The sequence below is a fragment of the Homalodisca vitripennis genome, chromosome 5 (genome assembly GCF_021130785.1).
Source record: "Homalodisca vitripennis isolate AUS2020 chromosome 5, UT_GWSS_2.1, whole genome shotgun sequence".
Classification (NCBI taxonomy): Eukaryota; Metazoa; Arthropoda; class Insecta; order Hemiptera; family Cicadellidae; genus Homalodisca; species Homalodisca vitripennis.
In genome coordinates, this window is record NC_060211.1 from 40446085 (window position 1) to 40463311 (window position 17227).

The following is a 17227-nucleotide window of genomic DNA, read 5'->3' on the forward strand; positions in this document are numbered from 1 at the left end:
TCACCCAGATGTGATTGTGTATTGTACAGATTGTGATATCCTATCCTAAGCTGCAAAATCATAGCTCACAAGTATTTGCTGTGAGTTGACCAAAGAAACTGAACATACACATGAGGGGAGAAGTAATAGGTAGAAAAAGGGGTATCCTCGTTTAACATTTTATCACAGAACTATCAGCCTTTTGATAAGAGACTCTTTCCGTTTGACATTGTAAGAGCAGTCTTAAACTCACTGTTTCAATTCTTGATAACATCTCTACTATATACACCTCTAAAGAAAGAATATCTAATAATCGTTTTATTCTTCTAATAACAACTATTCTGATACTGTTTTCTGTAACCATTGTATCTTGAGAGCCTCATCAAAAATGTTTTTAGAGCTGCTGATACGGACTGAATTACGGATGAAACTAATAAAATATGTCACTACAAGACATAAGTGGTGACACTCTATTGTGTCACTGGTGCGTACTCATTAGCTTCTTTATAGTTCTGAACGTCTTTACACCAGTTCTTCACTCAACTTACGGTTTGTAATCACTTAGCTGATTAATCTATTCTTGGGAACAGTCCTAGTTTCCAACCCAATAAAATCTTTCTTATTTCACATCTATCCGAATGAAAACTCACAGCTAACTTTATGTACTCGTTTATTACTCCTTTAGTAGTTTTCAGTCTCTTCCCAGAACATATCATACGAGTTTATCTTTGAACAGTGTTAAACTTTACCTATTAAATCTTTATGGTAAAGGTACATTTAATTAGGTACAGTAGTACTCTCTATAGCAATGATACTATTTTAATAAGTGTTTTTTAAACAAATTATTGAATACAAAATAAAAATACTATTAGGATTTTAATAAAGAGTACACAAATATAAAAGACATCAAATGGTCTAACAATACTTATAAAGTATCTAATTAATATATAATGTCTGGTGTATCTATCCAATTTTATGTAATTATGAACTGTCTCTTACACCCTTACAAAGTACGTGTCTGAGAATGACTTCACCTGATTATAAATACACTCTGTTAACAATGACCCACCAATTATTTAATTTAAAAAATAAACATCCTGTGAAATACCCATGGAGGAATCAGTCTGTAAGAATGTGTATGTGTAGTTATGTTCTCATACTTGTCTCTTCTCATTATTTAATCCCCCTAGACATGTCAGTATTACCATCATCATCATTTAATTTAGATGTAAACTAAAATATGTTTTTAACCTGGAATTTTAAAGTTGGGTTCAGAATGAAGTATCTATCAAGCAGATATATCAACTGTCAGCACTCATATTTTAAGTAGGATGAAGATGGATTCATTCTTTAAAGTATTTGTAATTATTTATAAACATAATTATAAAAATATATCCTAAAATTGAACTTCAGCAGCCAATGTATTACGTCAAAGAACCTTAAAACTTTGTTCTGATGGATTATTTTACTCATGAAAAGAGACAAACTGATATACAAACTTGAAACTAAATATTTATGTAAACCTATGAGAATTAAATGTGCTGATATTGATTGTTTAGTACAAATATTTATTTAATTAAATGTGTTTCAGAGCGAGAAACAGACATGGGAAGTGAGCATTACTGCCTCAGGTGGAACAATCATCAGAACAATCTGCTCGGAGTGTTCAGTCAACTGCTGCAAGACGAGAGCCTGGTAGACGTGACTCTAGCCTGCGCCGAGGGCCACTCTATCCGTGCACACAAGGTCGTACTGTCTGCCTGTTCATCCTACTTCCAGTCTCTGTTTGTCGACCACCCCGGCCGCCACCCCATCGTCATCCTCAAGGACGTCAGCTTCTCCGAGCTCCGCACTCTGGTGGAGTTCATGTACAGAGGGGAAGTGAACGTCGAGTACTGTAGATTGTCCGCATTGCTCAACACCGCAGAAAGCCTCAAAGTGAAGGGTCTGGCCGAGATGACACATCTGCACGGAGGGGGAGGATCCACTGCCCCGCAGAGGCAAGATGACTCTGAGCCTCCTCGTGTGGCGGAACAGCCCGGCTCTCCCGCTCCCCGTCCGGACACCCCGCCCCCACCACCCCCGCCACCACTACCTGCTTCGCCCCCCGAGACTGCCGAGCCTTGTGACGAAGATGCTAGGAGTCGCTCGCCCGATGCCGATGATGACCTCTCCTCCGTACACTCGGGCCCCAGTGATATGACAGTCAGCCGCCTGCCCTCACCCTCGGAGCCTCTACCCGGCCCATCCGGCCTGCCTCCCGTCCAGCAAGTCCCACTGGTGAGTGATAATGTTATTGTTAATTTACTAAATCATAATTGGCAGTGTTATCAAGTTTTATAACTACTCCTACATGCCACATATATCTTATGTAGTTACTAAAAAAAATAACAAAACACAAAATTACCTGCTTTAATTTTTGGAAAAGTCCTTAATACTCAATTAATTTTGTTAGCATGAATTTGTAATTATCTGAATGCATTTGCTACATTTTGGTTTCTAACAGTCTTTTAACAAGACTAGTAACTGACTACAAGTCTTTCCACATATCAGTTGATGGATCTTATTAAATTAAACTCTCAATACAATACAGTTAATAGGCCCACTTACAGGTATTCTTTGTGGTAATTACAAATTTTTGCCTAAAGAACCTCAGAAGGAAGTTTTTAAAACTTTTACTATTTTATTGCCACTTGATGGCAAATTTCATGATGAAAAGTTTGATATCACTTGATACCATCACAACCCTATAATAAAATTAAAATAAAATCCACTAGTCAAAACCAGTTTGACATTATAGAAAAGCCACTAACTGCGTTTGTGATGGATATCTTTCTTCGGACTAGAGAGTAATAAACAGATGTTTGAAGCAGATTTTCTTGTTGAAGAATATGTTGAGAATGCAATGATGAAGCTAACCTTTTTCACAAATGAAATTTCTCATGTCAAAAGTAGAAGACAAAATCACGTTTGCACTCTGTTGAAGTGGGCGAGCAGAACCAACATTTTGTATTGCTACTTTATAATTTTGGCTCACTTATTACACATTATTATTAAACAAAAAAATTTATTAAATTAAACTGTGGAACATCTCAATTAATCTTATATACAATATTTTCGACTTAAATCTGATTTTCGATAGCAAAAGTTTGATTAAAAAGATGATTACAAAAACAACTAGCGACTAGTCGCTTAACATTGGGGAAATATTTCTACCACAGCAATTACAATATTACAATACAAAAAAGTTAGATAAAATATAACAGGATGAAATGGTACGTAAAGTTCCTGATGCACACTGACTCTCACAAGTTTCAGAAACCTCTAAACGATCAAGAGAAATTTTCTTTCCACAGATGTAATAGCTGTTTCTGTATAACCCCAGTGTCTTTTTAGATATCAGCTGTACATTTTATGCTATACTCAAGGATACCTATAAAACTTAAGACTTGCACAACATTAGAAGAGCATCTTTTTAATTAAAAATCCCTGTAAACAACTCAAGAAAATCTCAATGAGATAGGAAATTGAGCAACCACTCGTAAACAGAGTCTTTAAGTTCTTTCATGAATAGAGATTGAACTATTTCGCAGCCAGCCTCAAGTTCTTCTTCTATAGGGCAGCCTATTGCCATGCACAGGAAATTGAGCAACCACTCGTAAACAGAGTCTTTAAGTTCTTTCATGAATAGAGATTGAACTATTTCGCAGCCAGCCTCAAGTTCTTCTTCTATAGGGCAGCCTATTGCCATGCACTTAAGCCCCAAGGGCCTTTTGCGCACCCTGGAAGCACACCATGAGGCCGACTTATCTACGGTTTCAGTAGTTCTACAAACTGCCGAAAACAGCCGATCAGGTCCCCCTGAGGAAATTAGCCACCCTTGTCCAAACTACCAAAGATGGCGTACCACTCCCTTGCTCTTGCAGGGTAGTCAAATAGGAGGTGTTCAGCAATTTCCCCCTGCCCATCACACATTCTACAGAGCTGATCCTTCTGAAGGATACCAACTCTGTAAAGATGCTTTCTCAGGTGACCATGTCCGCCAATCAAGTTACTGGAGGCTGTAGTGAAGAGTTTATTGCTGTTGGACATGGTAGTAAAAGGTGTTAAGAAAGTAACATACCGTTGTGCCACCAACAGGGACATAATTTGTCATAATTATGGTCATAATTTGTAAGGATGAAGTTAAAACATTCTGACGTCTTGATAATCCATAAACTTAATAATGAATCTTATAGATAGAGCATCTGAACAACAACATTGCAATTTACATTCAATTCAATTAAATTATCAAAATAAAATAAATGTTAGTATTAATTGTATTTAGTTTATTTTCAATTTTCATTTACTTAATTTGATTTGTTTGTTCACTTTATTTGTAACAAATTGAAGACACAACTGTTATTATTAGCTAAAACTACTATATCCGTGCAGAATAGATGTGACAACCACATTCTACTATACTGTAGTAATTACTGTACTGTCATGTACTCTGGGCTTTGCCCAATTTTCACTCTAATAGAATATTATATGCATTACTATTTCCTCTAGTGGTGTACCTGGTGATGTTAATTTAGAGTAGCATATGGTAAGCATAGCACACTTAATTAGTATATCCAAAAATGTAACTGCTATTTGAAACATTAACAGTTTAATTAATATTTATGGTCTTATTAAACATGTACATCTTTTATTAAACAGAGTCTAAACAAACAAAAAAAGGACAATACATATATGTATATAATGTTAAGACAGTATGGTTTTTTTCAATTTCGAACTCAATTTTTGTACCAAAGAATGTTAATACTTGTTTTTTACTGACATTCAACATATTTATTCACTTTTTGTATTGTATTTTCTGTAATTTAGTCTTTACATAAACACTATTCAATCAATTAGTGTAACCACAATCAATCCTGCTTTCTTTTAAACCACATAGTTAAGTAAAAAAAATGTTATATTCCATCTTCATGGTGAGGCTTCACTATTAAGTTTATCTCACCAAACTTAAGGCAATATTAAGAGTATACTAACTTTGTCAAGATGTCTATATGATCACCATCCTCATGGTTGACAATTTAGTCAAAATTTTACAGTTATCCTTGATTAACCTTCCTTAGAAATAATATTTTTATGTACACTTTGAATTCCCTAAAAAACATTTTAGCGTAATTTTCTCAAGCATAAATTATTTTACAAGCCAAATTTACAAGAAAACGCATTATCATTCCCTACATTTATAACCATTTTCCACAATTTAGTTACTCCATCGAAGGTGCTTGTGTAAACTGTCATAAAAGTAAAATACGTCTATCCTTAAGGGTGCTAAAGATATATGATTATGTAAATCTCTAGCAATAAACAGTGACATTTGTTTGTTGCTTGCTTATAACAATGCTGCGTTGTGTTCAGGCATGATTTACGTTGCATGTATGAGTCATAAAATGTTTCTATCATGAATTGATAACAATGTGATTTAGCCTTGTTTGCTAAAGGTCTGTCTTGTGGCATTTATTGATAGCCAATTTTTTATAATATTTTATTTAACATTTTCCTTATAGCTGAACAGGGATCTAATGTTTCCATCCTGTAAAATGATTTCATCAAATAAAATCTGTTTTCAATTTGTTAATTGAGCAGTAGTATTATAAAGTTTATATATGAATGGCTTTAAATTTATGTCACACTAATCATTTGTGAATATTTAGGCATATTGCATACATACATGAAGAGAAACTAGCACAGACATTTTGGGTCATAATTTATGCCTGTTTATAAAAAGTGTTTGATATTTCCATTAATTATTGAAATTTGAGAATAGAGCATAACTTATTTAGTGGAGAAACTTTAAGGAAAAGGAAGATAGTGTAGAGAGATCTACATTTAATTCAAATTTACTTGTGACATCATACACATCCAATGAGACACATGAACTCTCTGTAGTGTGGTTCTCTATAGATTGATTACACACAATCTTCAATATTATAGTTTCATTTTGTTTCTCCAATAAATGATATATGCCTTGAAACTCTTGGTTTTGATTCATTTAGCAGCCAAGAAATAATACTCAGATTATCCAAGAAATCCATATTCTGAGGATTATGGATTATTTTGCTTAATTCAAGGTGATTTGCATTCATGGAATCCATAACAGCCAAACCATCCATCTTAGGCTTAATACTGCCCAGCTTAGATTCACCCTTAATAACTTTGTATCTCTGTTTTCGGCCACATTTTCATCATACAACCCCACTCAACAATGCAACATTTTTTATGTATTTTTCTAAAATTTTGAGATACCTGTCAAACTGTTTAGTGTTCCAACATATGGATTCTCTCGTGGATACTTATAAATAGTGTACAGTATCTCTCTTCCACAGCTGAAAACACTTTTTGACCCTAATTAGTATAATTGCCAGTCTACTTCATAAAGGAAGCTAATGTAACATAGGAATCTGTAACGATACATGCAAGCTTCTTCAACTCTAGGAATGATGAAAGCCATAAGATGCGCACATATTTTACTGTTCTGTGTACTGTGTTAAAACATGCCCTTACACACTATGGTAGAATATGCCCTACATACTACATTAGAACATGCCCCTAGGTAGAGTCTTGGGCAATCTCAGCCATCAATGAACTAAAGAACGAGCTGAGCCATTGTAAATGTTTCCAAAGTCCACTTGTCAGTAATGGAATCTTTAATAATTGCAAACAACATAAATAGAAATTATGGAGGAAAATTGCATAAACAGGAAAGGAAAAGATAGAATGAACACTGATATCCACAACACTGAATCATATTTACGTAATTCACTCCTCTCATATCCATGGAAGAATTGGACCTCTCAGCAAACAGCTCATGCAGCCACAGTGGTTATCTCATTCCCTCCATTAAACCTACTGACTTGGAGATCCCCAGTTTAGGTTCCTCCGTGTAGACAAGATGTAAGGCCAAAAACTTACCAAGAACTCCACACTATGGTATGACTGCAGCCTAAGCCAACAAAAATGGCTGTTGATTGTGAACAATAAGAATACAATATTACTGGCCTCAGTATTGTACTTTTGAGATAATGCTAGCTTCAATGATTAGTTATCTTGATACTTGTCCATCTACTCAACCAGGCACTCCAATTTCCACCCGAGTGTCACCAGGCTCTTTTACAAACCTTATAGCATAAGATAAAGCAGCAACCATCATACTGCATACCAATATGGTAGAGGTTTTTCCTGAAGTCCCACCACCAGTTTTTGTAAATCACCCGTACTTCCTTTTGTGCTGTAACTCAATTAACCAATAAGCCCAAAACACTAACCATAAGTGTTCCATTAACAAGTTATACAATGCTGGACACAGTATCATTGTGTTTAATGCAATCACCACGAATCACAGAGCATCAGTCTATGATATATCCAGATCAGTTTAGCACTAGACATTCAAATGATTTTCTTGCCTTAAGTATGTTGTTGAGAGCAGATGAACAAATTTAGTACCCAGAAGACTGCTGCCTTTGAGAACAAACCATTTAAAATTGCTTTATTTCCCTTTTTATCTGTAGAAAATTATCTACTGCCAAAAATTCATTGGATGAAAAAGTAAAATTCACTGCGTGCTAAATCTGTACTATAAAATGAGGATGATCGCTTAGTTCCTGTCTAAAAGATATGATGACATTTTTGGATTGAATGGCAGACTAGAGTTTGGTATTGTCATGCACCAACTGAATTCCAGTTCCAGAAGGCCTCTCTACTTGTTGTGTACTATACATCAAAGTATAGTCAAGTTAGTACAGTAAGCAGCTGTATTTATTGTTGTGTTTTGTTGCATAACTTGGCTAACAAGATTCCATGTCTGTACCAAAATACGGTTGCCATGAACTTGTTATGTTGTGTGATACCACTTGGAAATTATAATGCTAAAGTTGAACTTGTGAATCACTAATCTTATAAAGATTTATGAATATTGGTATTTGATTATCTTTGTCTGATTCAATTTATGCTGCTTAAAAGTTCCTTGCTGTCAAAAAATGTATTACTAAAGGTATTTCATAATTTAACTGACACTGAACACACATAAACAATACTAATGCAAATTATATCATTCGACGCACAAGACTTGCTATGATTTTCAGTGTTTACATGTGCTCTTCAATGCTCACATGACATTTGATTATCTAGGGCTATTCAAATGTTACTTTCTGAATTACCTTCATACAAGCTGTGCAACCTATGATGCATCAAATCAGAGATAGTAAAAGTCAGACACCGATACTGAAACAAAGCATGTACGAAATCAAACGGTCCTCTTTTCCAAATTTTTTGCTTTACAAAGATCACAACTTTTAGTTAATAAATGAAAGAAGGTATTAATATAAAACTTTCAAGCATTGATTCTCAATCCCAAACCAACACATCTGTATATGGTACTTTAAACAACAGACACATAAACCAAACTAAAATTATTAAGAACAAATGTGTTGCTATGCCTTATATTATGGCTTGCACAATAAACCCATGTTCTCTCATCTGTTATTTTCAAGACCGTTTAAACTCCACCCATAGAGGCTTATCATATACTCTCAAAACCCAACTGTCACTCCTAACTCTGCCTAATGCTAGTAATGGCAAAGTGGCTCATAACACTACACTTCTAATATGATAACATAGTATGGCAATGACATTCTCACCATAGGCATTGTCAAAGCAAATGTGGCCCAAATCAATCACATTCATCCCCCGAATGCAATGAGCCAAGATCTTATGGGGATGGACTGATCTGGGCTGTACCTGCCAAACACCTACTTATGTGATGCTGATTGGTTGAAAATTGGCTGGCTGATCAGAGTTGGATGCTTTAGCAATGAAAATTGTTACTGATAGGAAGAAGATTATCGGAAAAGTTACCAGATCCAAGAATGAAGATGTATAAAATAGCTATTATAAATTATGGATCTAGTATCCACTACCTTGAAATGACACCATGAAGTCAGATGTGTATGAGAGAATAATCTCACTAGCCACAGTTACCTCAAAAGTAATTAAACCCCAGTGGAAGAATGAACTATACTTTGAAAAGCAGATAACTCTACTGAGACACTGCATATTATACAACAAATGTATTCCAATGCTCTACTCTAACTATTGCAATAACAATCTCCCAGTTTATGGTCGCACAATCAAGTACATTTCATAGCTCTGCTCCTATATAACTTTGATTTGTGTGTGCTTACACTCATAGCTCCAACACTGAAAGGTTATCAAAAGCTCAGCACCCTTGGCAGATACAACATAACTGAAGAAAGCCATCATAGCATCCAGTTTTCAATTCCCCCCTCCAAGCTCATAGTTCATCCGAATTAAGAACCCTGTGTGCTATTTATGGATAGCTTCTACTTCTAGCATATATTATTTCTGATAGCAGATCAATAAACTTTATCATATAAATCCACTCACACGATGATGGTAAAACTAAAATATGTGGGACTTCTGAGATATGTTGCATTGAAAGATGACTGAAAAGGTGGAGACTGCATTCGGATCTGAGGATGAGTAGAATGGTCCTGCAATTGCCTTCCCCAGAGAGGCTTCTGATCTTCTCTCCTCAAGTAGATCGGTGTCTTCTCAGGTTGTGGGTCTAATATCAGGACATGGTCACCAGAGGAAGCATCTTCGCAGGTCCACAGGGAGGAAACGGACACCTGCTCTTTAACTGTCCTGCAATAGCAACCAGCCAAGTGTTAATGTTATTTTCCACATTGCTACATACTGCTGTTGATATTAGCTGATACCAGCAGCTGGTGAATCAACCACATGTGCATAAGCTTTTAGAATATAACGTGATAAGCCACTGTCTCTGATCAACCCTCTACATCAGCCTATATTGCGTTTGATTGTTAAGCTGCAACACTATGATTAGTTCCAGAACAGCCACCAAACCTTAATAATTAGGTGTAGTTAGGCAACGTAAGATTTGCCCACATGCACTCTAAAAAAACTCTTTGTAGTAACCACAGATACATCAAGTCTAGGAGCTTGTGACTAATCCAGAACCTGTGATTACATTCTAACATAAACAGTAAACTTGTTAACTTGGACATTTAAAATCAGATTGATCTTAAATTGATGGAGGATTCTTCAACTCTTCCACACAATCGCATATGGAACGTACATGTACATACGTACACCATCATACATACAATATGTGTCTCAACGTCTGTTGCAATAAACAAACTAATCAGCTATTTACAATAAACAAATATACTTAAAGTTAGTTTTATTCATCTGTTTTGCGGACAAAATGTAAATCAAGCAGACAGTCTGTGACCATAGCCAAGTCATAAGTGAAACAACTGGTGGCCAATAGTGATATGGCATAACTGCCTGAAATGTCATTGGATTATTTTGGTGTGGGCTGGTCTATAAGCCAGAAGTGGGAGCCAATTTACGTTCTATAAGCACAGAACCTGATTTTTCTGGAAATTGATAGGGAAATTTCTCCTAAGAAAGATCTGATTTCTAAGGATGCAGCCGCACTAGTTGCGTAAGTGGTTGAAATGGAAGTGTATCAAAAGGGTTGAAAAGATGAAACTATAAATTTTTCTCTTATCAATTTTTTCTTAGCTTGAAACACTTAAAGCCAACCATTAAAAACGTGAATAAATGTTATATCAGCATGAGCTAACCATTTATAGACCCCTAAACTGTTAATTTTCAGTCCCTTTATCTAGTTTTCTGATGGCGATATAACTGTTATTTAGGTGTCTGGTGATCATTTTTAGGTATATCAAGCTAGGAAAAATAAATCTGTGTAAAAAAATCTTTTTTTATATATTTAACCCTTTTGATACCATCAAAAGCTGATTATCAATTTCTTTATTAATACAGATTCCTCTATCGATCTAAAGAAGAACCAAGTTGTGTGCTTAGACAGTGTAAATTAGCTTTCGGCTCTTAGACTACTGGTGAATGTCATTATGAGGGGATAAAAATGTATTAAAAAATATGCTCAAGTTTGCATGCTTGTAGACATGTACTGAGTGTTACAAAAATTCTACCAAACTGTATAGGATCATAATTTAAACCTAATTTGGCGAAATAGATTACCAATATTTGTTTTATTCTTAAATTATTTAACAGTCCTAATTATCAAATATTAAGACAAATTTAAAAATATTAATTAAATTATAAAACAAATTGTTTAGATTAACTTTCTCGGAAATGTCAACACTGTCAGAAGCCTGGTATAGTGTAATTGCTGATATGGTCTGAGCATAATAAATAAATCATGATTCAAGGTCACAGTGATCCCTGTGGCAGTGAAAACAATAGTGGCAGTGACACCTGTGTCAACAGAGCTCTGTGCTGTCAGCTGTGAATTGTGTCCCAGTGACCGATGTGGCAGCTATCTCTAGACTCAACCAATTATTCTTATCAGCTCTCACCACCATTGCAATAATTAACCAGCGCAGATATGTGATCAGAGAAATGAATCATTAACGCAACAGCAACAGTCGGAGGTCATCTGTTCAATGTCGTACCGAGCGAGCTCAGTTTCCAATTTTGCTTGTTTGAAACAAACTGTAAAAAAGTTTCAAGAGTTTATCTCGTATTTTAAATCTAACTAACTGTTTTATGGGCGAGCATACAATAGGTCATCATATTCCTAAATAAATTCAGTGTTCTTCTTTAGCTTATTTTCATATTCAGGTCATTTCTGACCCATGTATTAACTCGTTTATGTATTGTACCAGAAAATATTTTAGTATAAACTTCAAACAATTAAGTAATACTACAAATTTAACTTAATTTAGTAGTATACAATATGGTATGATTTTAAACAAGTAAATTATTGGTGCTTCTGGATATCAAATTGATGAATGGTAGATACAGATTTTTCTGGTTTTCTGGATTTGGTATAAAATGTTTTCTGTAAATTATTATTTCTCAGTTGCCAATCTTCAGCCTTAGATTTTTAGCTTTCTGTATGTATGTTCCATACTTAACTATATTTGATTAAAAACCCACATACTTTGACCGATTTGTAGATCCAAGTTCATGTACTCTGTGTTGTGAATAATAAATATTATGAATCTCACGTGCATTTATATTAACTTTAATTTAATTTTTCTTACATAGTTTAATTTAAACTATGTAAGAGAAACTACTAACAACTTTAATGATCATAGTTCTCTACATATCTACAACACAAGACAAACACAAAACCTTATTAAGCCTAGTATTACTCTGAATAAATATTTTAATAGTTTTAAATATTTACAAGTTTTGATGTACAATAAACTGCCAATTTCTGTTAGGTCACAAAAATATAGTTCTACTGTAACTAAGTAGCTTCAGTGTAAGACGGTTGTACTGTTGACTCCTCAACTGTGATATGGTGGATCTTGTAATCTAACTTTGTTTTATGTATGCCGATGCCTATTGTAACTTGCTTCCTTAATGGAAAATAAAATTTTTGATTCTTTGTTGTATGGTACGGAAACGGAAATGTAAAAAATATATTTGTACCTGACAAAAATAGTAACTATTTAACGTTTTTAAATCAAAATAATCGTTAGCATCTAGTTTGTACAGATAATTCCTCTTGAAACCTTGAATGCTTGTAAAATTGGAGTTAGGTGTTAATGACAGTGACATAGCTAGGACTTGGCTTTGGAGGAGGGGGAGGAATGTATCTGATTAAAGAGCATACCACATCAGGTGGTTGAGGGGGATACAAATAAATCTAAATATAAATAAATTAAATAGGCCTCAATAATCTTTAACTTAATCTTTTATTTCAAAATAATACTTTTAATTCCTGTGTTTCAAACCAATTGGCTTGTTATACGATTAATTTAAACATTTTTTAGGGCTTTAGGGGAGATTCCATCCACCTCATCCTTCTCTTCATTATGCAACTGTTTAATGAACATATACAGAGACATACCGGTAACTCAAATTATGTTATGTCAATTGGGGTAAAAAGCGGAAAATAAATTGTGAAAATTTAAACTCTCCAATTCTTAATCTTTCTGTACCTTTTCATAAAGTATTTTTGAATCCCAAATTGCTCTATAAATAAATATATTTATTTATTTAATATATTTTTCAGTACATTGTAATTAAAACGCTTTATGGCTTGAATTACCATTATTCTCACATTATCAATGTTTTGATTTTTATTCAATAATTTTGGTCTACAAAGACATTTATGATTTTTATAGAACCTAATTAGATGTACAATTAAAAATTCTATCCAAATCAACCTCTTTTAGATCTTTTACATTGAGTTACATACAATAGTAACTTAGTTCTCATTGTTGTGTTGGAAGATTATGGGTATTATGGAAGGATTATTAATATCTATAGAATGAAGGTGAATGTGCTAACAAGTTCACTGCTTGTGAATCACTTTTAAACAATAAACACGACTGGAGCGTTGGAGCGTAACAATAGAGGTGAAAAGGAGCAGGGATCAATAGTTGATCTAATTAAAAGGCTCAAGTTTGGCTTCCGTTGTTTAATATTGGCTGGCGTGATATCGAGGGTCAGATTATAGTATCTGTGGTTACCGTCTGCATCTGCAGGCATGCTCGTCTGACTGGCCACTATCGCACTTTTTACTCTGTCGACTTTGAAGCCCCTCAATATCAACTGGGTACCTACTTTCTAGGTCAACTTTCTCTGCCAACAAGGAAATTTCCTTTGACTCATTTTTTATTAACTATCAGTTCTGTTGTTTTATTCATTGATGATATAGGTAGTTCACAAAAAAGTATTCGGTAATACTCATAATATTTTTACTGTAATAAAAATAGTTCATTTAAGAATTAGTAAATAGTTCATTCCTTTCCTCCAGCTTTCATATTTTGTTTCTCACGAAAACACCATGACTTTAAAATGTATAATGCAGGCTGTGAAATGGGAGTTCTTTATTCATTAACGAGCTTGGACAATTCATTAATTATCCTCGTTTACAAATTGTTATCTGTTAAAAAGATTTAGTTCATTACAATGATAAATTGTGTAGTGTTCTTGGCGAACATGACAGCAAAAACTATCTCTCAATTATTCTATTAAAACCATTTGGATAGCATTCAACAAAGTTCAAGTATTTGTTAAGTTTTCATGAAACATGCTTTATACAATTATGAGACAAGTTAAATACTAAAGAAATTTATTAGTTTTAACTAGTTTTGTTTTATTTGAACTGTTGATAAGATGGTACTTTTAGTAGTCCATATAGCACTCTAGAATTAAACTATTCTATAGTGGTATGGCATGTAATGTGGTTGCATTTGTTTTCTGTTGTAGGAAACTTATTTATAACAATAATCTAGATTTCACTTAAAATTACATCTATATAAGAGTAGTAGTCTCTGACAGTAGTTTTATACAGAGATATAAGAAAATACATTTGGTTGTTGATGTTGGTCCTTATTATTAATCCATCTATGACAAGAAATTTGTGGTATTTTAGTATTATAACTATATCATACACTACACTATATTTTGGGTGTCCAACTAATTGTTGTACCAACATGAGTTGCTGATGTACGAGTATACCTGTGTGTACTTTAAGGTAATTGTGAATGAAATGAATGTGATGAGATTAAAAGTTGTGTAAATGTGTTCTTCCTACTAGCTAAGATTCCTATTACTATCAAAACTGTGACCAGTACACTTTCTAAGGGTCCAAGACATATAATGGGTTAGTGCTTTGACCCTCATCAGTAAAAATAAAAGGTATTCGAAAACTATTTCAGTATACAGACTTATGTGTATGCTGCTGAAGTCAAACCCCTTGAACAGCTTTTGAAACCCAGACTTAATGGTTTCAGAGCTGTCATTATGATTTTAAAACTGAGTGTTCACCACTGTAACAGTACCGCCAATGGTGATTCTCTTCGAGGTATACAACATTATAATAGCTACTGCTTGTGTCGGCTGATCATGCTAGACATGTGAACTCATGTTGATGATTGAGCCAGGTGGACAGATCTGTTGGTAGCCTTTTGAAGTAACCACCACATACCTGTCTACTTCCTGAGGGTACTTGACAGTCCTCAGAGATAAGAAGTGAACCATATAACAGCCAATAAGCCCCATGGCAGATGTAGCTTAGGGGAAATCACATATAGCATGATGCTCAATTAGGAAATACCAATAGAGAACCGTTAAATACATAGAGAATATTACTGTTGTTCTTATTACCACAAAGAATCTTGATGAGTAACGGTGGTTGAACAAGTCATAAGATGACTAGCCTGGATGAGAAAGTATAGCTGACCCTAGTGACCAAGAGGACCGGGATGAACAATGTGTTCCTAGTCTGGGAGAAATATACAAGACCAATTATCAGAGAGTTAAGCTTGACACAAAACTAATGTTTTGTGAGCATCTATATATATAAAAATGAATGTTTGTATGTTTGTCCTTTATGGAATCGTGAACTATTGGACCGATCATGATGAAAATTTGTACGTATATGTATTTTTCCACGGAGAAGGTTTTATAAGCTATGCCCATCCCTTTCCCGATTCAGGATTCCGCCCCACTGGTTACAGAAATACCCATAAGAAATGCATTGCAGCAAACATATGTTAACGTCTTTTCAAATTTTTAATCAGCTGTTCTTTGTAAACATATATTACACTTATAGTTTTAAAGCATAGAGTAAGCTTAAGAGAAACGACAAATTTTGTTTAAACTGTTTTTGCAATCACTGTTAAACATAGACTTTACTATCCAGATAATACAATTCAAATTTGACGTAAAAATTCACCTTTAACTGCAATATTTATTTAATATAAACCATGCTCATGCTTGATCAGAAGAGTAATGCAGATATCATAATTACTATCTTACGTTGGCTACAAATATAAAGAATGTTATCAAATCAACCTTAGTTGTTTTTTTTTGACAGAAGTATGGTTCTCAAAACTCCGTGTGTACATATTCTCTCGATCGAGACAACAAAGCAAGCTCAATCGTGGCATCGGAGATATAACTAATTTAATCTAAAATTTATTATAGTAAAAAAAAAAATTTACTAAGTAATATAAGGACTTCGGTTCTTAAGATTTGCATGCCAAGGCGTGGGTAACAGCTAGATAGAGGCAGGAATATGGTACATACCTTCATAATACGCCCAAGAGGCTCACGATGGAACGACTATCAATTATCTCAGCAATGTTTAGAATGTGATAGAAAAAGAATAAGTGAATATAGTGTACTGTTTTCAACGGGAAATTGCGTGCGAAGCCGCGGGCAACTTTTGCAAAAAATTATTGAAATGCGCAGCAAAGCGCGCCGGGCCCGCTAGTATTTCATAAACAACTTAATCACAGTGACAAAAAGGTAGCCAGGAAAAACTTTTTGGGGGTCCAGACAATTGATATTTTCCCGTAATGGACAGAGAGTAAGTTCCCCATTTAGTTCCTTAAAAAGTTCCATTTAGTTCCTTTTTCATTGATAGCTCAAAAAGGAATGTTCCCCACTGTGCAAGTACTTAGCCAGCAAGGGGGTCCAGACCCCCCAAATTTTAAATTTTTCAATTACTTTTTTTAGTAAACAATTGTCAATATTTAAATAATTCAGTATTACTGACATGTACTGCTGAGAGATCGTTCTTAACAAAGAAATGGGTCAAGAACTTTTTAGGGAACAAAATGGAGCCTTTACTCTCTGTCCACTACAAGAAAATATCAGTTGTCTGGACCCCCCAAAATTTCTGTCTGGCTATGTTCATGACTGATTTATTGGAAAATACGAAGAAGAGAGTTTGAAGTGTCCACTAGCCAAATCTCGCAAAATTTATTTTTGTTGGTCTCTGTGCAACAGGCTTGGTCAGTCTTTCTGAATAGAATAGAATATGTGTTTATTGTGTTGAATTATTTCATATAATATTGCAGTAGTTATACATTTGTAGTCTTGACAATGGCATATCTGAAGGAGAGTATGAGGGAAGTAGAACATCCTCCCCTCAAAGCCTTAACAAATTTATAAACATAAATAAAAAAATGTATAAACATAAAAATATAACAGCAATCCAACTTGTTTGAAATACAGCAGTTTTACTCAATTAGGCCTATCTAACTTATTAAATTTTAGATTTACTCCATACAGCCACCTCCCCATTGCTTTTCCATCAGATTCATCTCTCACAAAACTTAGTTCTAGTTATGCTACTGAGTCATGCTATTGAAAATAAAAAACAAACCGGAAAGGTAACGTAACGTACTGT

At 34.4% G+C, this 17227-nt stretch overlaps 1 protein-coding gene across 2 annotated transcripts in view; it reads left to right on the plus strand.

Moving 5' to 3' along the window:
- LOC124362047 (zinc finger protein 628-like) overlaps nt 1-17227 on the plus strand; it is a 92944-nt gene that overhangs the window by 43438 nt on the left and 32279 nt on the right. For both annotated transcript variants that reach the window (XM_046816202.1, XM_046816203.1), the window contains exon 2: nt 1571-2259. In XM_046816202.1, coding sequence (XP_046672158.1) covers nt 1585-2259 — 675 coding nt within the window. In that variant the 5' untranslated portion in view covers nt 1571-1584. The remainder of the gene's footprint in view (nt 1-1570; nt 2260-17227) is intronic.